The sequence below is a fragment of the Protopterus annectens genome, chromosome 1.part0 (genome assembly GCF_019279795.1).
Source record: "Protopterus annectens isolate FY-2018-M chromosome 1.part0, PAN1.0, whole genome shotgun sequence".
In the NCBI taxonomy this organism is placed as follows: domain Eukaryota; kingdom Metazoa; phylum Chordata; order Ceratodontiformes; family Protopteridae; genus Protopterus; species Protopterus annectens.
The window spans coordinates 202,673,675-202,696,174 of record NC_056725.1 but is presented as its reverse complement, the minus strand read 5'-3'; the positions used below and the strand labels follow the sequence as shown (position 1 = coordinate 202,696,174).

The following is a 22,500-nucleotide window of genomic DNA, read 5'->3' as shown; positions in this document are numbered from 1 at the left end:
TGGGGTCCAGATCTCAGCCTAGTGGCCAAGCTAAAACCTCCAATACCCTCTCTGTCCAACCAGTGCTTCATGTCCCTGCCCTCTTTAGCTGACACACACACACTTTAAGATACAAGTTATATATAGATAAACACTCCTGGGAAAGGCTGACACAGATTCCCCAGCTGTGCTCCCTTTCTGCTCAAGCTAAAAGGTAGTATCAGCTGCCACCATCCACTAATGTCATCTGCTAATAAGGCCCTTATCAAAGGGTGTCCAATTATTACTGTGCAATATTATTATCCAAATGGTAAGTGTGACTGAACAGCAGAGCTTATTGGAGTGACTTGGACAGTATCACTATATACATGCAATGTACTCTAGAGCTTAAATTAGCTCTACACAAAACAGACACAGTTGAAAGGTTTAAAAATATTTAATAATAAATAATTAAAACACAAGACAATACGTTTTACTACACAGTGCTAGTCAATAGTTCAGAGATCACAGAGAAATGCTTAAAAGAATACAGTAGAAAAGTTCTGACATCAATACAGAAAAAAACTAATCTAATCTTCCTATTTCTTAGCTATATCTAAGAGAAAACACAGTTCTAAAATAAACTTACATATAGAGCATAGGCAGAGTGCTGATGATGTTGGATGTTCTCAAGCCAAATGCAAAATGCTCTGAGTCTCTCTGTCCTTAAACTGATAACACAGTACCAATGACTCATTTCAGATTACATCATTATTTTCGGTTTCCCGGGCTAACTAAAGCTCAGAATGTAACATCCATTTTGATCTTGCAGCTGGTCAGGAACCCAGAGCAATAAAAGATATTATACATGCAAATTCTAGCAATTAACTGTAGTCTCAAAACAAAAGCAAGAATTCCTTCATTCAGACATCTCGGCTCCAGGTTTTATGATCAAGCAATTATACAATACTTGACTTATCAGCTTTCCTACAGCTGGGTGTACTGTTGTTACATTTTTGCAGTTCCACATTTAACACCATTTTCTTCCATTTAAGAGAACAAGCCTGTGACTTATAGTAATATTTACAAATGACAGACTTATCTACAAAATTCTATCTGGCTAGGCTGGCAGCCTTCACCTATCTTCACATGTCTTCCCCACTGGAGAACTCAAGCTAGTTTTTCAAGTGACCCTTGAGAAACATTGCTTGAGAGGGTTAGGTCTGAGTATACCCTACCATATTCCTGTCTTGAGATCCCATCTGTGTTGGCATTGCTAATCCCACTGCGCTGCTGCACTGACATATATGCTTGCAACCCTAGGCTCCATCTTAGCAACTTAGCATTTTGCTGTCTGGCTCTGTTTAACCATGCTAGGGGATTGTGATCTGTCACTAGAGTGAATTTTTTTCCATATAGATAAGGCTAAAGTTTCTGCAGTGCGCACACTATGGCTAGACATTCCCTTTTTACAGCTGCATAGTGTTCCTCACTGGGTTGGAGCCTACGACTGAGATAAACCACTGGGTGGTCTTCTCCCTCTGAAGAAATCTGGATAAGTACAGCCCCCACCCCATGATTCAAACCATCCATCTGCACAACAAATTCTTTGCTGTAATCTGAACTGGCTAACACAAGGGGTCCTCCCAAAACTTCTTTAAGCTTCTAGAATGCCTGCTCACGTGCTGTGGTCCACCCTACCTTATCTGGCCTGTTCTTCCTTGTCAGGTCTGTGAGTGGAGCAGATATAGTACTATAACTGGGAAGGAACTTTCTGTAGTACCCTGTTGTCCATAAGAATTCTCTCACCTGCTTTTTAGTAACAGGTGCAGGCCATGCCTGAATGGCTTCTACTTTGGCAGGTTCTGGCCTGATCTTACCACTCCCCACTCTATGCCCCAGGTAGGATACCTCTGCCATACCCACCTGACATTTGCTCAGCTTAATGGTCAACCCTGCCCTCTGTAGTCTACCCAGCACCTCCCTGACATGTTGAAGGTGCTCTTGTCAGGAATGGCTGTAGATGGCAGTATCATCTACATAAGCACGGGCAAACCCTCCTGCCCCTGCAAGGATGTGATCTACCACCCTCTGGAAAGTCGCTGGGGCATTTTTCATCCCAAAGGCCATTTTCGTGAACTTATACATGCCAAAAGGAGTCACAAAGGCTGACTTCTCTTTAGCACTGGGAGTCAAGGGCACCTGCCAGTAACCCTTGGTAAGATCAGTGGTTGTAAGATACTTAGCCCCACCCAGCTGCTCTAGGGTCTCATCTGTCCTAGGCATGGGGTAAGCATCTGTCTATGTGTGACTATTTAATTTCATGTAGTCCACACAGAACCTGGTGCTGCCATCCTTCTTTGGCACCACCACCACTGGGGAGGCCTAGTGACTGTTGGACTCTTGCATTACCCCTAGTTTCAACATTTCATGTATCTCCTCCCTCATTGTCTGTTTGACTCTCTCAGGCACCCTATAAGGGGCCTGCCTAAAAGGCCTTTGGGGTCCTGTATCCACCTGGCGGTCCACCAGGTGGGTGTACCCTGGTTTCCCAGTGAACATATCCCCAAACTCCTGTAACACTGCTCGGATTTATTGAACCTGGGTAGGAGATAGCTGCTGGGACATTGCTACCCCTTCCACTGAGATGTCAGTCTGAGCCTCACTGAGGAGAAAAGTCACCAGATCTCCCTCAGACTCCTCCTGCAATCTGCTGCAAATGCTCAGCACAAGGGCATCCCTATCATGGTAAGGTTTCATCATGTTAACATGGTACAATTTGTGCTCTTGCCTCCTGCCTAGCAGTTCTACCATGTAGTTAACATCACTTACCTTCCATACAACCATGTAGGGTCCCTCCCGAGCTGCTTGCAGCTTGTTGTGTCTGGCAGGAATGGGAACCATTACCTGCTACCCTATAGCATATTCTCTAGCTTGAGCATTCCTGTCATACCATATCTTTTTCTGTTGTTGGGCTTCTGCCAGGTTCTCCTGGGTCAAGCTCATGAGTTCCCTGAGCCTTGTCCTGCAGTTTAGGACATATGCTACAACAGACTCCTTGTGAGATTCACACTCACCCTCCCACTCATTACAAATTTAATCTAGAGGTCCCCTCACCCTATACCCATACAGCAACTCAAAGGGTGAAAAATCTGTGGATTTCTGGGGAACCTCTCTGTAAGCAGACAACAGGTGGGGCAAATATTTGTCCCACTCCCTCTTAAACAGGTCTGCAAATGCCTGTAGCATGGACTTGAGTGTAGTGTTTAACCTCTCAACAAGACCATTAGTCTGGGGATGGTAGGGGGTGGTCTTCAGGTGCTTCACCCCACAGTACTTATACAGACAAGCCAGCAGGTCTGACATGAAATTGGCACCTCTGTCAGTCAGTATTTCTTTTGGGAAACCTACCCTGCTGAAAATCTCTAACAAAGCATTTGCCACATTTTCTGCCTCAATAGAGGACAAAGCCACTGCCTCAGCGTATCTTGTAGCATAATCTACTACCTCTAGGATATACTTTTTCCCTGTGGAACTTGGTGTACTCAGAGGCCCCACAATATCTATAGCTACCCTCTGAAATGGCTCCTCAATCACAGGCAGAAGCATCAAAGGAGCTCTCACCTTGTATTCCGCCTTGCCTACCTCTTGGCACTGCTCACAGGTCCTGCAGTACCCTGTTACATCTCTGGAAATTCCAGGCCAGTAGAAGTTCTACATAATACATCTCTTTGTACGTTTTATGCCCATATGACCTGCAAAGGGAATATCATGGGCTATGGCTAGAAGCACCAGATGGTAGGCTCTAGGTACTACCAACTGCTGTCCCCTCTCACCTTCTAGCCCTCCCTCAGGAGTCCACTCTCTGTATAGTAACCATTTGTCCCAGTATACAGATTCCCTATTCTCTTGAGAATCAGGTCCCTCACTAGCCACCTGCTTCAAGCCTTGCAATGCGGAGTCTGAGAGCTGAGCCTGTCTCAACTCTCTCTTAGTAACCCTTCCCAGCTCCCCTTCCACAGGAAGTCTGGCATCCTCTGACAGTGGTGCCTCACTGTCAGCCTGGCTACTACTACTCACCTCTACCTTTGCAGTCACTCTGTCCAAGGGAACATCAGTACCCACAAGCAGCTGTGGCTCACCTTCGGTTTCACTGCTACAGAGTAGCTCCCTTCCTGAAATAACTACCTCAGCAGTCGTGGCTGCAAGTATGCAGTCTGTCTGGGTCTCCCCCTTGCTACCAGACCCACATGCTTGTCTCGATACCTGACTGCGTGTAACTGAATTAACACATAGTACTGCCTCATCAAAATCCTTCCCTATCAGGACATCTGCAGGATGGTAGTTCAGTATCATTTTTGTCTCAAGACAACCTACTATTGGCATTTCGGCTTTTCAACCTGCTGGCTCCCTCACCTTTTGTCCACCACCTTGCCTCAATGGATATCTGTAGGCCATATGAACCCACTGGTTGCATTCAAAACATTTAACCCTAGGTCCTGGATGTATACCTGGACTAGTGGCTTCCCATGCTACTGGCAGATTCTGTTGGGGCAGTCTGGGCTGCCCACCATGGGTTTTTTAGACCCATGAGCAGTACTGGGAGTCCCTTTCCTGTTCAGGGATGCCCTGCTTGCTAGGTATAGGTCTCTCTTCTTCCTCAACTCCTCTGAAGTAGCACATTGTCTATCAGCTAACCACATCCTCATGTCCTCAGTCAAAGTGCTAAGGGCTTGTTCTCTCACCAAAAGGTTTGCCAGCCCTTCAGAAGTGGTGACCTGATATCCACTCACCCACCTATGAAAATAAGTGCTCAGTTCAGCAACATATTCACATAGACTTTCATCTGCCTTGTGTCTATGCTCACAAAACCTTTTCCTATAAGTTTCAGGTGTTAGCTTAAAAAATTCAAACAAACAGTTCTTAACAGTAGTATAATCAAAATATTCACAATCAGCCAACAAGTTTAGACAACACAGTTACAGCTTTACCATGGAGTAAGGGAGTCAGGAACTGTACCCAGAGCCTGTAGTCAACATACATATGAATGAAACTATTAAAATTATCCCCCTCTGTAAACTGCAGTAGAAATTTACTGACCACTTGTCCTTCTGGGGTCCAGTTACTCATTTCCCCATTACCTCCATGACTCTGGTGAAGAGTCAGCATCTCCTTTTCATGCTGCCTCTGCCGCTCCTTTTCCACAGCTTCCATTTCCAAATGCCTGGCCTCCAACTCAAGTATCTTTAGCTCCAGATGGATTTTTAAGTCCTCTGCACAAAGGTTGAGCTGTCCATTCCCTGAGTGCTGTACATCTCCACGGCCAGTCTGATCATCCTCCTGGTTGCTTTTTTCTGATGCAGCTATGACAAAAATTACAAACATGTCTGCCTTAGTCAGGTTTCCCTGCACCAATCCTTTAGGCTGGCACATCTCAGCCAACTGGCTCCTTGTCAGCTTTCCATACTCCTCTGCTGACATGCTTGCCTGCACTCGCTGACTAGCTAAGCTAACAAAAGAAATAAAATAATTGTGATCTGAACTCTGAGTATTCACTGTGTGGCTGCTTTAGAGCCCAAAACACTTTCAGTGATCACTGTACACAAGCTACAGGAATTCACTATCCACACCACTGCCAAACAATTAATAAGTGGTGTGGATATCCCACCACTGCCATGAATTAATATGTGACACCCGTGCACTGGCCCAGCAATCAAGGAGCCTGAATCCTCACCACTAACACCAGTGAGGGGCATCCACATAGGGAAGGATAACAAATACACACATAGTAAAGTACAATTTCCCTTAAAAGCACACAGAGATCACAGTCAGTCTGGGGCTGGTTTCTCCCTTTCTCTCCAGATCCCCATTAAAACTCCCCACTGGCACAGCTATAGTGTCCAGATCTCAGCCTAGTGGGCAAGCTAAAACCTCCAGCATCCTCTCTGTCCAACCAGTGCTTCGTGTCCTTGCCTTCTGTAGCTGACATATACACACACACTTTGAGATATGAGTTATATACAAATGCACAGACACTCCTGGGGAAGGCTGGCACAGATTCTCCAGCTGTGACCTCTTTCTGCCCAGTCTACAAGGTAGTTCCAGCTGCCACCACCCACTAATATCAGCTACTAATAAGGCCCTTATCAAAAGGTGTACAATTATTACTGTGCAATATTATTATTCAAATGGTAAGTGTGACTGAACAGCAAAGATTATTGGAGTGACTTGGACAGTGTACTCTAGAGCTTATATTATCTCTACACAAAGCAGCCTCAGGTGAAAGTTTTAAAATATGTAATAATAAATAATAAAAACACAAGACAATACTTCTTACTGCACAGTGCTAGTCAAGAGTTCAGAGATCACAGAGAAATACTTAAAATAATATAGTAGAAAAGTTCTTACATCAGTACAGAAAAAAACTAATCTAATCTTCCTATTTCCTAGCTATAGCTAAGAGAAAACACAGTTCTAAAATAAACTTACATATAGAGCATAGGCAACTCCTGTTGATGTTGGATGTTCTCAAGACAAATGCAAAATGCTCTGAGTATCTCTGTCCTTAACTTGATAACACAGTACCACTGACTCATTTCAGATTACATCATTATTTTCTATTTGCAGGGCTAACAGAAGCTCAGGGTGTAACAGTCATTTTGATCTTGCAGCTGGTCAAGAAGTCAGAGCAATAAAAGACATTATACATGCAAATTCTAGCAATTACCTCTAGTCTCAAAACAAAAGTAAGAATTACTTCATCCAGACATCTCAGCTCTAGGTTTTGTGATCAAACAATTATACAATGCTTGACTTATCAGCTTTCCTACAGCAGAGTGCACTGTTGTTACATTTTTTCAGTTCCACATTTAACACCATGTTCTTTCATTTATGAGGACAAGCCTGTGGCTTATATTAATATTTACAAATGACAGAATTATCTACAAAATTCTATCTGGCTAGTCTGGCAGCTTTCACCTATTTTCACAACCTGTATAAATAAATGATACAGCAAGAGAAAGAAAACTGCTCAACACTTATAAAAGATCTCATTCTACTTACTATAAGAGCATTCTTATGCAAACTATTCAAGAGCTTATGGGAACCATTAGGAAGGTCAAAGTTGAGTATGAACTTAATATATCCACTAAAACTGAAATAACTACAAAAATATTTACCTTTTATCACGATAGTAAGGACTAATACCCAACAATGTTTGGATCTAGTCCACTATAATACTGTTCACTCTGATCCAAAAGTAGTAGCTAATAGCCTAGCTGACAAATTTATTGCAAATTGTATACTCCCCTGACAGTTATAGATATTCCACAGATTCCACAATCCTAGCCACTCCATTTAATTATTATGGAAAAAAGTTCTCTTGGCCCTCTCAAAGTCTATGAATACCTCATCCGTGCAACCTGGTAGTATACTAGATTCCCAGATTATCAGTGCCACATATGGCTAACTTCAACCCCTACCTAGCCTCTTTAGTCTAAGCCTCTCCATTAGTTATATTCCTGAAGCCTGGAGAGAAACTATGTAATTCCATTAGAGAAGTGTGGCCCAACCACAAACCCTGCTAACTATGGACCTATTAGTCTTTCTACCCATATTTGTAAAACTATAATGCATATTATCTCAGACTGGGCATTAAAAATCTTTTAACCTTGGAGCATCAGCAATTTAGCAATGCCAAAGGAAAGTCCTGCCTCTTTAACCTTAATAATTTCTTTGAAAAAGTAACTGAAGCAATGGATAGCAGTACATACAGCATATCAAGACCTGCTCAAGGCCTTTGACAATATTCCCTATACAGACATTATTGACAGACTTGTAGGAGACTAAATGGTATAATGGTTAAGGTCTTCACTTCCCATGCACAAAGTACAAGGTTCAATCCTGATGTCTATTCAAAGCCTGTTTGGAGTGTGTATGTTCTCCCTATGTCTCTGTAGGGTTTTCCTACCTCCAAAAAACATGCTGAGTGTTTTCATCTCAAATCTCATCCAAGAATGGAATTGACAGCAGTAGCACAGACTGTAGATGGTGCCCTATAAGGGAAAAAGTTGTACATACCAACTGCTCTAGGCAGCAACTGTACACAGTATCCTCAGGATAGAAGAACACAAATTAGAGATTGTGCACTGTAGCACAGCTAGCCACTCAATGGTGTAAAAATATGACTCTAGGTGATTTGGATTCCCAGTAATAAGTTGGTTGAGGACCTGGCCTACTCTGACTTACTCCTGGGACCTGGAGGGTTGTACGTGCCCCTACTGGCCAGTGTGTGCCTGCCATAAAGCCCAGCAACCCCAGCTCAATAAGCTACTGACTGGCTGTGTCCAGTTGCCCAGCTTGGGTTACCTTGGATAGCTCTGTTGAGTGAAATCTGGACGTAAAACCAATCAACCTGTCAAACACGAACATAGAAGCTACGTTCAGTGTAGGTTCACTGAAAGGATGTATGCAAGTGGATGATATGATGGTATGGAGGAGGTTGAACAGCCTGTGTATCCAGGACACAAGATAGAAGGGCAGTGCAGCAAAGCCACTTGGCTTGGAATCCAGTGTCTATTGCTCAGGAAGAGGACAGGTTAGAAATGGTGTGAGATTTGTGGTGAGGGAGAGACTTCAAAAGGCAGTGAGGGCTGTCATCAGAATTAGTGACTGACTGATGGCAATCAGACTCCACCCTAATGATAAGGCATTATTCATAATTTCAGCCTATGCCCCACAGCAGTGCTCTGATATTGAGGAAAAGAGTGCATTCAGATAGCAGTTACAGGATCTACTAGATAAAGCAGGACATGGATTGGTGCTGAATAAGGGCGACTTGAATGCACATATTGAGACAGACAGAACAGGATATGAAGACTGGTTGGTTCCATTATGGCTGGGGCAACAGGAATAAAGAAGGAGAGGCCATTGTAGACTTCTTTCTGGCAAATGGCTTGATGGGGGCCAACACGTTGTTGACAGAGAGAGAGAGAGAGAAAGACAGTCACAAAATCACACACAAGAATGGGCAACGTGCAACTCAGGTGGATTTCCTACTAGTACTAGCACAGGGACAGAATCAGTGACTGCAAAGTCATCAACAGTGAAACTGTCGATCCACAGCATAAATCACTGGTGGCCACAGTCAGCTATAAGCAATGGTTAGAGAAGGGTCTAATGTCAACAGGGACCAGACTGAAGACCTGGAAGTTGCCTGAAGAGAAAACATAACAGTTCAAGGAACTACTCAGGGTTCTAGCACCTCAAGAAGAAGAGTAAATAAGTGGAGTTTAAGAAGAATGGCAACACCTCAAAGCAGCATGTGTGAGGACTACAGAACAGAGGTGTAGCCGAGACAGGTATGGAAATGAGGTACATAAAGATAGCAGGTGGTAGAATGCAAAAGTTGAGGAAGTCATTAAAAGGAAGGAGTGCAAGAAAAAGTGGGAGACAGAAATGCAGACCAGGCTGGGAAGGAATTCTGGTTTGCTAACAACTAGGCTAATAAAGGAGTTGCAATAGCAAAGAACAAGGCATCAGAAGCACTCTACCAGCTTTTGGAAAATAACTCCATACATGGTACAAAGAAACTATATCAGGTTGCTATGCAAATATAGAAAGATAAAAAGATAGTCAGACACCCTTCATAAGGAATGCCAACAACAATCTGCTCACCAGTCTACAGGACATCAAAGGCTGATGGAAGGAGTTCTTCCAGCAGCTTCTGAATGAGCAAAACTCCACAGAAGCTGCACTGACCCAGACACAGCCTCGGATGAGAGAAGAAGTAAAACCAGTAGTAGGGAAAATGAAGTCAGGGAAAGCAGCAGGCTCAGATGAGGTCACAGCACAGATAATAAAGTTGTTGTGTGAGATAGGGAAGAAATGGCTCCTGGCAGTACTCATAGCTGTAGGGAGAGAAAGGAGTATCCCAGAAAATTGTTCAGAAACAAAGAGGACATTTACAACTGTGTGCAGGACAAAGGTATTAAACTCCTGTCACATTGCATGAAAGTGATTGACAAATGAATACGCAGAGTAGTACAAAGTAAGATGGGAGATGATCAGTTCAGATTCAGATCAGGATGCAGCACAACAGACCCAATGTTTATAGTGAAACTGATACTTGAGAAGAAGCTAGAAATGAGAACATTTCTAGGTCCCATGAAATCTGATTCAGGCAGTCCTGTGGTGGTTTGAATTCCCACAAACATTGATAGAATTAGTGCAAGCTATGTATAAGGACCTAATGACTTAAGTACAAACAGTGTTCAGTCTTACATGGATGTACATCAAGGATTATCTTTAAGCCCACTGCTGTTCATACTGATGATGGACTACATTAACAAACAGGTTGGAGGGGACAATTAGACAATGATGTTGTATGCAGACAATGCTGCATTACAGACAGACTCTGAGCAAGAACTTCAGCAAAGGATAAGTGAATGGAATGCAAAACTGAACGAACATGGGGTGAAACTAAATACAGATAAGACAGCTGTAATGGCAATAAATGGGAGAAATCAAAAGAAGCTGAAAATTGAAATAGAAACTAGTGGAATGGGTTAAGAGCTTTAAGTATTTGGGGGAGGTGGTTGAGGAGAAGAGAAGTCTGAATGAGCAGGTCAAAGCTAGAATCAGAGTGGCTGCATCCATCTGGCACAGAGTTTCAGGTGTAGTGCATGACAGAAGCTGATAAGTATGGTGTACAACAAAACAATGGTGCAACCAGTATTACTCTATGGTGCAAAAACCTGGGTAGTAAACGGAGAGCAATTCTGGAAGCTAGAGGTGATGGAGATGAAGTACCTGAGACAGATGATTGGATGAACAATGTAGAAAAGATGAAGAAATTGAGACATTAGAGCTAAAGCCAAAGTAGCTCCAGTTGCAGAAAAGGTCAGTGAGAACAGATTATGGTGGTTCAGGCACACGTGTAGAAGATTTGAGACAGACAAGAAGAAGGCAAGGGGAAATAAGGGCACCCACAAAGAGGTGGCTGCATTGTGTGTGAGAAGGCCTGTGACAGTCATGCATGAGTGTCAAAGAAGTTAGGAAAGTGGCTCTGAATAGAGAGATGGCAACAGTTAACATGGCAACCCAGACCAAAGGGGGTTATTGATGAGGATTATGTTGACTGTAAATCTGAGTACATATCCTTATATTGTGTTATAGATAGCTAACTTGTTTGACACAACCCATGAGGTTAGAGTCATAAATGCCACTTATGAAAGCAAAAAAAAAAAAAAAAAACTTGCCAGTTGTGAATCACATGGCTCAGAGTTGCACCATCTCCTGTTTGGCATCTGTTTCTCAGAACTTCAGGTCAGCACTACTAGTCTTTAAGTTTGCAGATGACTGCAAAATGGGTGTTATTTGATCTTCCCCTACTCACAATTGCTCCAGCATGGGTTAGACCATATTAACAATTGTTGAAAGAACAATGATGTGAAAAATGTAGCATAGTCATTTTGGTAAAGAAAACATTTTCACATATCAGACGTGGTACACTACTCCAATTAGATACTGCTGTAGAGGATATAGGCAAACTTATTGATAAGTCCTTATTAAGTATTATGTCTTGTCAGTAGTTAAAACATCCTAATTGGCTCATCTAATTTCCAAAGACACGTCTTCTATTCCAAATAATGTTTAATTCCGCTTTACTCCTATCTAACAGATCCATTTTTAAATATAATGCACCTTTTGGCATATATTTTTTGTAAAATATCACTCAATTTGAGAAGTTACAGAGATTCATACCTAAAAAGATCAGTGGCTTCAAAAATATTAGTCAACAGGACATACTGGCAGCTCTCTCTCTTTATTTAATCACTTATCAACTGCTCCTTAGAAATCAGTATGTGGCCTCTTCAGCCATGACAGAGCCAAATCCTCTTTGACATCCTATTCCTTCACATAACAAATGGTACCACAAATACCCAGTTAAGGGATCTAAGCCTTCATTAAAAGATAAATAAGACACATTGCCTGATAGATTCATATTCCAATGTATCCCTTACATCTAGAACAAACTTCCACTGCATGTCAAACAGAGAATCACCCTTGTCACCTTCAAGGTAAATCTAGATAATTGCATGGACCACCATATTTTCTCTTCTGGTCTATCTTGTCTTGCCGTACTTGAGGCCAGAAGGAACTTTTGAATTGGGTCTTTGATTGGGCTTGTAATGATCTGCAGACTGATTGCTTAGTACATACTTATCGACCTATGAATGAATAGCTGTAGCTTCAAATTTAGAGAAAACACAACTGAAGTATAGAAAAAGGAAAGACATGACTAAAAACTGATGTAAATAACTAGGAGCAGAACGGAAGAGAAGCTACATGAAATGCGATGCAGCCTGCAAAGCATCTTCAAATAATAGCTGTAACTTCAGTAACCTCATATTCAGAGAAAACAGTAAAATGCACAACAGTTTACAGAAGTAACTTAATACTAATTTTAATAATTCGGCAACTTAAAGTGCAGTGAAATAAATGTATTGTTCTGTTGACTGGATGCAAAATGGAATCAAAATATCACTTAATTTATTTTTTGGCTTCTGCACAGGAGTTCAGCTTGCATGATTCTTAGAGTAAGATAGCAAGATAGAAGTAGTGAAAATGTTTTTTAGTCCCTTTGGTTTTATACACATCAGGCATATTTTTTTCAACCAGAGGAGAATCTATACACATCAATTAATAAAGAGTTGACTGATTTTTTTCTGGTGGGGAAGAGGGCAAGAGTCAAGTGGGATAAGTTCATCCTTCAAATAGAACAAGATATTTTGGGAATTAACTAGTTTGAAGGAGTATTTCAGGGCTACACAGTTAAGGCTTCTATACATACCTCAAGCAGAAAGATATAATTCAGAGTGGAAAGAGGTGATGATAAAATGGAGGTGGGGGGGCTGAAGAAATTAGGAGAGACTGGAATTATGGATGCAGATCCTTAAGAAGAATAACAATAAACATGCATAATATTATATTCATCAAGTAGGATAAGAACTAATCTAACATGGGAATGGAGAGAGGAGATTCTGCTGATAGGGATGACTGCAGTTATAGGTACTGAGAATAGGCAAGAGGGTGCTGAAATTTAATGGAGAAACCTGGCAAAGGAACCAAGGAACTACAAATAATTAGAGAAGAAAATTATAGAATGAAAAGAAGCCAAGATGGCGCTTTGGTGCAGCGGTAGCATTGTCACCTCACAGCAAGAGGTTCTCCAGTTCAATTCTCAGCTAGACTGCCTTTTGTGTGGAGTCTGCATGTCCTCCCTGGATTCTTGTGGTTTTCTCTGGGTACTCCAGTTTCCTCCCACATTACAAAGACATGCATCAAGAGTATTTCTTCCCGGGCCTCTGCTGAAAATTGACTTTGTTCCAAATCAGACTTTCTGGTAAACAAATAATAAATAAATACAATTGGACTACAGGCTAGGACTGCCTTTTCTATCAAGGACTGATATCAGAATATAGGGAAAGGAATAGGGGATCCTAAGTTAAAAGCCAGCACTGGTAGAGTTTTTGGTTAAATATAGAGCAGAAGCTGCTATTAAAAAAGCTGTAATTAGCAGGGCATATAAAATATTGCATGATAGCTATAGGAATCAATCAGAGAATGTTAAAAAGGATTGGGAAGAGAAACTGGATAAGCAGTTCATAACTAAACAGTGATATAATATTTGTATGGATCCCAAATATACAGCAAAGTCTAGAAAATTTAGGATTTTTGAGTGAACTGTTTGCATAGGTATTTGTATACCCCAAGCAGAATCTAAATAATTTTTCCTTAGGTGGTTTGCAAATATTAGAGTAGTGCTAGGGAAGAAAGGATTAATTGGAAACATAGTTTCTGGGAGTATAATGAGTTTGCAGACTTTAAAAAATTTCCTGCAAACTAGTCTGTCAGAAATACTGGGTGAGCAAATTGGTGTAACTAAGGAAATCATTTTTTTAGCTGTGATACAGGATATGAATTATCCAGACACAGTAAGGCCTTGTGGAGTTTAATTCTGGTGGCTTCCAAAAGGCAATTACTAGAATATGGAACTCAGAGTCTAAACCAACCATATTAGAAGAAGTGAACATAGTAACAGAAATAAAAGAACTGGAAGTGGGACCTTCAGAAAAGGGTAGGAGCAAATTACTTAGAAAAAATGAGATTTGTGGGAACAATATATGCAGAATAATGTTTTGGAGGAGCATTGAGGTTTAAGGGAACACAGGATATTAATGAGTTATATAATGATCAATTGACAAAACTGACAATGACTACATAGAAAATTATATGTGATGCATAATGTTTGCAACTGAAAATATGTTAATATGGTTTGTTTTCATTTATATAAATGTATGATTACCTGTGTCATAATTGATAATTCAATAAAGATGTTTTTTGTTTAAAAAATGCAGCACTGGGTCCTAAACTCATGCAATATAAAATGAACAAGGAAAACAAATCAATGAACAAAGAAAACTAAACAGCCAATGAAAAAAGAAGAGCTACAGCTCTAACCAATTGTGATTAGTTTTACCAGAAGTGAAGCGATTGTTCTCCTGCTACAAAAGTAACCACCAGAAGCTCTAGCCAAAACTATTTGCTGTACCTTTCTAAAGTGACTAAAATACAGCAAATAAGCAGAGCAATACAGATTAATTCACTTAACAGCACAGAAACCACTTCAAATGCAAAGAGGAAACACAGTAAAACTGCAAAAAACAGCAATGACCACTGAAAACTGGTTTAATTTGGAAAGCACAGCATAGAAAGTACTTGAAGTGCAGTACAAACTTTAAAACAAGTTCAGCTATTAGTTGTAATATCAAATATAGCAAAACATTAAAACAGACACATAATAGTAGAAACCACACAAAATGATTTAAATAGATTACTTTAAGTCTTCCACAACCTGCATTTACCAAAAAAAAAAAAAAGGCAAAAAAATATGTTGGCAAGCCCCCACAGCACCTGAACTTATATATACTAACTGTGTGGTTACACCAACACAAAGGAAGGATAAATTCCTCCAAAAATGGCATCACTGCTGGCAAAATTCACCAAGACTGATTTCCTGTGGAGGAACTCTGATCATAGGCAGGTTGAATCTTGGGCAGTTGCAGCCTGAAAGTTTAATCTTTGTCTACCATGGAGGGTAACAGACTAAGCAGGGTAAAATAAAGATATTTTCCTATTTACTGGATACAAAATGGAGTCAAAACATCATTTTGTCTTTTTAGTTTTTGCACAGGAGTACAGCTTACAGGATTGTTAGAATAAGACAAATACCTCTTTTGGCTTACATTCTTCCCTTTCTTTTAAAATACTCCCAGATTCTAAAAAAAACGCAAGATGTGACTAAATGTTTTCTAAGATATTTAGTTGCATTCTAGATCCAACTCAAAGGGCTTTCACTGCAATTTTTTTTATAAATCACACGCAAAAAGGCATTAGGATCGAGTCATAATTATTTTAGCTGAGCCATCTGCTATTTCATAAATGATCTCTTAATATTTATTTTAGTATAACATCCATCGAGAAAACTGAAGTCATTAAACTGCGCCTTTACAGTACTGCATTAACTGTTACTCATCATCTCTAGACTCTGGTCATTTGAAACATCCTTGAAGATGATGCCACAAATGACCCCCTGACAAATGCTGATTTTTTTTTCTTTTTAAATTAAGTGCATTTAATCCTTGCTATAAAGATTAGCTTTGATTTCTGGTAGTCCCACACCCCCAATATTGCATGATGTGTTCATTATTTAGGGGAGTGCGAAGGACTGACAGCCCCCCACATTGGCATTTATGCATACACACATACTCGCACAACCCCACCCATCCACTCACACTCACAGACTCACTCATCCACTCACCCATGCACACATATACACACCTCACATACCTAATCCTTAGCCCCCCCTTTCTATTGTGACCTCTCAGACACACACACACACACACACACACACACACACACACACACACACACACACACACACACACACACAAACACACACACATGCACCCCCTCACATACACACATGTGCTCATACCCCCAACACTGCCTGCCCTTTGAACTCCCCTACATTTACCTCTAGTATGATGGGTGAACATGGATTTTTGGAAATGTTAATTTACATAGCTAAGCAAATCCTGAATCATCGGCTGCATAAATGGCTTACCCCAGGCATTTCTGGGGGAGCGAACTTGGCTAATTACCATATGCCTCTCCCCTAAATGCCTCATCATCATCTAGCATTAATGTAGAGACAGCACACAATGGTGCTGCATAACTCTGTGATAACGCACCATAGTAGCGCTATCTCTGAATATGATACACCTCACAGTACATTTTCGAGTCCTTGGTCTTTAATATTGCTTTATTATGAGTAGGGCAGTGTGTTTTTCATGACTGCACAGTCTGGTAATTAGTGTTGCTTTGCATGATATTATGATCATGTTATTTTTTTTCTTTTCCTGTACAGACGAAGGTTAAAATCCTGGGGCATTTCCGAGTGATGTACACAGTTGGATATTCTCTGTCTCTTTCAGCACTTGTTCTGGCACTGATTGTCCTTCTGGTTTTCAGGTAAAACGATCTTATATCTGAAGAACAGATTCTACTTACTTTAATTTAAAATGAGCTACGTAGTCCATGTAACAGCTTTTTTTAAACCACTTGTAATAGTCTTATGAAGATCAACAGCGATAATTCATATTCACGTAAGTTGCATGTATATTGCTGTTTGCTTTGCTTATGAGTCTACAGCACTAAGTTGTAATGTTTTGTCCTAAAAATGGATATAATTTAATTATTTTATTTACATTTGTTGATTGAAGTAAAGGGCTATTCCTCAGGGGAACCATTTCAGCCACAGCCCAGAAGGTATAACACACAGGGAGCGTGAGCGAGACCAAGGAGTACATCCGTATGAAATAATACAAGGCAGTGGTAGAGTTATGATGTGTACATGTAAAAAGATAGAGAGGGTTACACATGCTCAAAGCAAGTATATACATATGGGCAAAATAAACTTAAATTAACTAATAAAGTGATTCCTTGTATAATGATGCTTCTAGTCACACAGCACTGGTAAGGTATGAATATTCTTACACCTGTTGCTCACATAAGCATTTGTTGCTGCAATAACCTTTACAGTTCCGTAATAACAGGAGTGACATTTTCTTTCTAATAAGTCTTGATTAGGCCATTCATTATCAGTCAAACTCCTGAGAAGAGAAAGGCAAACTCCATCACACTATGGTACTCAAAGCAAACTGTCTTATACATTGACCTCAAAAGATAGGCAGGAAACATATATTGCACCAAAGACCTAGTGTTGCAAAGGTTAAGGCATAATATTGCAGTTGCATGCACATTGCAAAAATAGTGCCACAAACAAAGTAATCTGTAACAGTGAAAAGCAGGAGCCAGCCAGCCGGCTGTACATATGGAAACTACTAACAAGTGTCAGAAGATGGTATTCTGCATGACTGTATATGTTGTGAGTGAAGTTTGACTGGAGGTGTGTGTGTGTCTGTGTAGATGAATTCACAGGGGATTATACATAAGGGTCTAACAGACATGATATATATTTTACTATAAATTTACAGAGGGGAGTGCAATTCATTGACATGATAAAGCCACAGAGCTCATTAGTAACTCATTAAAATGTCTCTAAATTGACTACTGCACAAGTTACAGGGAACTGCATTCCTGCTACCCCTAACAACCTGTGCAACTGTGCAGGTGTACATGCACCAACACTCATGCTTTCTCACACAGACACACACACACACACACACACACACACACACACACACACACACACACACACACACACACACACACAGCGAATAACCCTGCTCCTGCCATAGAGCTGAATGGGTGAACAGCAGCAAATGATGCAATATTCTTTCTCTGCTTCACTCACCAAAAACATATTAGGTCTGTTCCTTGAACTGCTGTTCTGCACTGCCCTGACCTTTGCAAAAAGTTAAGGGGACATGTACATGGCTTATTAGCATTACCCAAAGTTTTGAACTGCCTCATTTGCATTTGACTTTTTCCAGCAAAGATCCTTTACCTATACCTAGTATAAATGGGATTGCATAGTGCATAATGCATTTCTGAATCCAAGCCAATGTATTGAAGCAGCTGTGAATTAGTTATAAGCTCAATAACCATCTTGAATTTAATCTAGAGGTGTCACATCTGTATTAAAGAAATCTAATGTCTAGATTAAGATAAACACTGGCAATCATTGCCTTATTGTTCTTGTGTTACACTGGTATCCAAACCATCCTCTGCAAAATCTGTAGACTCCTCTTTTGTTTTTTATTATTCATTATAAAAAACAGAATATTATAAAACAATAAATCTTGAGTTGTACTAGGAACAGAATATTTGAAATGAACAGGTGAACAAGTGAACAGGAAATGGAAAAACAAAAGGAAACAGATACTGGGTAAAGGGATCACAGGACCATAGGATTATAAGACAAGTTGGACAAAATGGTCATTTACACATTGCCCAGTACCCTTCCTTAGGCCTTAACTCCCTTCTCAGTCATGTCAGGGGTACATTTATGAGTGCCTTATCCATTCATCAGGCTCAATTATGAAGGAAAATAATATATCGCACTGCTTAATTTAGAAAGGACACTTTTTCCAGAGAAGGGGAAAGCACTGCATGACAGCCCAATCTTTCCACTTTGTTTTGTTTATTTATTGTAGTGGATTCAGATCTCTGGTCCTAGTGTTTGTGAGACCATAGTATTTCTGAAAATGAAGAAGGATTTAGAATACTGGATCTCTGATGGTCTGATAAGGTACAGATCATCTCTAAGGAATCTGTATTATACCATGGCAGGAAATGTTAAACCCAAAAGGGTGAAACACAATGATTCAAAATAAGAGAATTTAGAATTATTTCCTAACTCAAGCAATAAGTGGAAACTAACCTATATGCAATTATAGGTTCTAATTCAGTTTGTAATAACAATATTCTGAAAAAAAAGGTCCACCAGATTCCAGCAGGATATACTGGCAAACAATTAGCTTTCCATTGTGTTAATAACCATCTTTTACCAATCATCATATCCATTCTGAATTCTTGACCCTATATGGTCTTTTCCTGAGTTAATTTTCGACATATTCCAGAAATATGACTTTAAAATAAAGGAATGAGTAAAGCTATAGCCATGTAAACCATTTCATCACTCTTCAGCTATTACTTCTTCACTGTATTAAAAGTCCACCAGCAATGACTTATATTTAACAGCCTTCTCTTCCAATGTCAACATGTCCATTTGGCTTATTTCCATCTTAAACATCTTTGCCAAATTGTAATGAATGCTCTGACTTATTTTATATTGAAAATGCACCTCTAAGTAATATGTATTTTGTAAGAGTCCCAATTATTTATTTAGTTATTTATTTATCTTTGTTAAGTCAGGTAAGTGAATTGTCCAAATACTATTTTCAACACTGATCCAGACCAAGAGTCAGTAACAACTTTTAAAACATTTGCAAAGAAGATTAGATTCCAACCTATATTTCAAACTAATATTTTGTCAGCTTACGTTATAACCAGCTTGCATAAATCAGTAACAACTATAGTTATCAACCAGTTATTTAACAAGTATTAAACAGTTCACTGAAAATCACATAACCTATTTTTAGGCCTGCATTTATAATGCTTTATCCTGACCTTTCCACTTCGTCTTGAACTTTTTCAGTCTAATGTTCTCCAATGGAAATGCAATTTCCCCATTTTTATGTTGAAAGGCATGGAATAATATAACAAAATTTTCCAGCCATGTCTTTACAAAAATAGCTTCCTCTCTGCTCCCCACCCCTCCTTTTCCATTTGGTTCTTTACTTTACTGCTCTTAAAAATAGACCCACTGCATGATCTTTTCCCTTTAGAAGCCATGCACCACTTAAAGTAGTTATAACTCTGAACATTAGGTTCAAGGAGGTGCACTTGAAATATGTATCTAACTTGGGAAAAAAAGAACAAGCCTTTCAAGATTCAGCTTCTTTTTTGAACCTTGTGAAAATTAGTGTCCTCCTTATTGAAAGCCATGCGCCTTCCTGTCAAAACCCAAACCTCTGTCTTATTAGCTGTACTTAGTTTTAAGCTATTCCTTCTGACGTACTGCCATCATCTAACCCTGAGGCTAGAAAACTCACCCCAATATTATCCTTTTAGATTACAGAACTGCTTGGCCCTAATGTAAAAATGGTCCTCCTCTCAGTTTGTTGTTAAGTGAAAATACTTCTAATAAAACTGCTTCTTCTACTTGGAATCACTTAAATGTCTTTGTTATAGAGAAAATGGTTGTGAAGCTAGTTAACATGGATTCATACTATTCAGAAATAGCTGTCTTAGCTTACTTGTTAATAATTAGCTGAATGTTTTACAGAATTATTTCTACAATTATAAAACCATAATTGCATCAATTTGTGCATATTACTTTTATGTCTCCTGGTACATTTTCGTGATGTTTTCTATGAAATATATTATTTCATTTACTTTTCTGTCTGTTGATTTGTTAAACTTTTCATTTTTATTTTATTGTTTGTGGACTGGCCTAGGCCATGGCTAAAAAGGTTCATGGGCCAGCTTATTTACCAAGTTAATCCACACATAAACAAGTAAACAAACAAGCACACAAACAGGAACATTATTCAGGATGCCATTCTTGGTTACATGCATGTGATCGTAGTGCTGCAGTGTGAGCTGTTACTTTGCTGCTCACTGATGTTATTGTTACTGTTACTATAATTTCTGTAAGTGTAATGGGCAGTACCTCCAACTCCGGTATGAATAGGGTCTTATTGTTGTCCAAGTTTGAAGTGAGTGCCCTTGTATGCTTTCCTCCTGGGGAGGTGCAGAGAGTTACAGTTGAGCTTTATATGCATTTGTCCAAGTCAGATAAGAGACACTTGTCTTGCTCAGTAACTCATCTTCTTAAACAGCAATGTCAAACAAAAATAATTGATTTAAACAACTGGCCTATTAACTGGTATTAGTACAGTGGGATTCAAATATATCTGCTTGAGAGATCATGGCTGACAAGCTGAAACTCTCTCTTCAAGAGTTCCACATACTTCCTTAGACTTTTTCTGCCCCATTGTGCCTTTTTTAAGCAATGTTGATTTGTTAGACACTACAACCCAGCAAATTGTAATCTGCTCTACATTATTTATTTATTTTATTTATTTATTTCTATTTTGATTACCGGGGAAGTCCACTGGGCCCAGAGAGCCCGTTTTCAGTGGAGGCCCAGGGAGAAAAGCTACATTTTAACAAATTCACACAGTTAAAGTCAAAAGTCAAAAGCTATTTACAATATTTACAGAGTGTGAGAGATCGTATGGGAATTAGCTATAGAAGGTTATAGCCAGCTATAAGGTGCTTAGGAACTCAGGAGGATACCCTCCCAGGGGTTTTGTTAAAGAGTTCTAGATAGGGAGAATGCAACTACATTTCCATTTGGAGGAGAGGTAGGTGTAAAGCTGAGTTTTGAAGTTGTTTGTGTTTGACATTGTCCTTAGTGTGGAAGGGAGAGAGTTCCATTTCTTACCTAAGGAGCAGGAGAGGAGAAGTTGTCCAGCAGGACGTTTAGCTTTGTGGACAGTAAGTAAGTTTAGGTGTTCATATCTGAGAGTTCTTTTGGGGTGTATGGGGGAAGGATGTTAGTTAGAGTGGGGCATTTGGTTAGATTAAATATTAGTCTATGTGCTGCAGTGAGCTGGAGGAAGTCCATGTAATTTGTGAATTCTAACCAGTTTAGGGATTGGAGGGTAACACAATAATGAGTGGAATGTTTGGTTTTGGTGGCTGGCCATAAGTCTGTAATACCTGGGAATGCAACCAGTTATGAAGACTACTTCAGCAGTATGATGACAATTGTACAGTTGTGGTACAGCCTTACTGTAACTGTAGAACTGGTTAATAGATTCATAGGTAGCTAGTAGGCATGCAGTCTGAGAGACCATTAATGGGCCTAGCTCAAACTCCCAGCTGTCCCAAAGCACCATCTGGTTAAGGGACTTGTTTCTGTACTGTAGCACCAACTCCCTCCTTACTTCTTATCGTGTGGATATTTAGAACCTGGAGTGGAAAGGTGTGAAAGGTGACCGGTGTCATAGGTCTGTGCATGATATAGCCACCACATAAACCTGAATGTGGTTTGAATGTTTTATATTTTTGTTTTGTTTTGCTCTGGTTTGATTCTTTGCTGTTTGAAAGGGCATCACTAACAATACAGCTTCAGTTTCAATTTTATTTTGGCATTTCCTAAACACATTTACCAAGTCGAAGCAAAATATATGAAAGTGGCAGTAAAGTATAAAGAAATGTAAAGTTTAAAGTACTGTTTCAGACAAATCTCATCTGAAAACTAAACTAATTGACATGCATATACAATGTAAAAAATCATATTTATTTATTTATTTGATATGTGTTGACCAGGATAGTCCAACTGGGCAAAGCCCCTTTTCAGCGGAGGCCCAGGGAGAAAAG

At 39.9% G+C, this 22,500-nt stretch overlaps 1 protein-coding gene across 2 annotated transcripts in view; it reads left to right on the top strand.

The window, feature by feature from the left end:
- The window catches only part of LOC122790142 (glucagon receptor-like), a 2,645,547-nt gene that overhangs the window by 1,862,097 nt on the left and 760,950 nt on the right, over positions 1-22,500 (top strand). For both annotated transcript variants that reach the window (XM_044057770.1, XM_044057782.1), the window contains one exon: positions 16,451-16,554. In XM_044057770.1, coding sequence (XP_043913705.1) covers positions 16,451-16,554 — 104 coding nt within the window. The remainder of the gene's footprint in view (positions 1-16,450; positions 16,555-22,500) is intronic.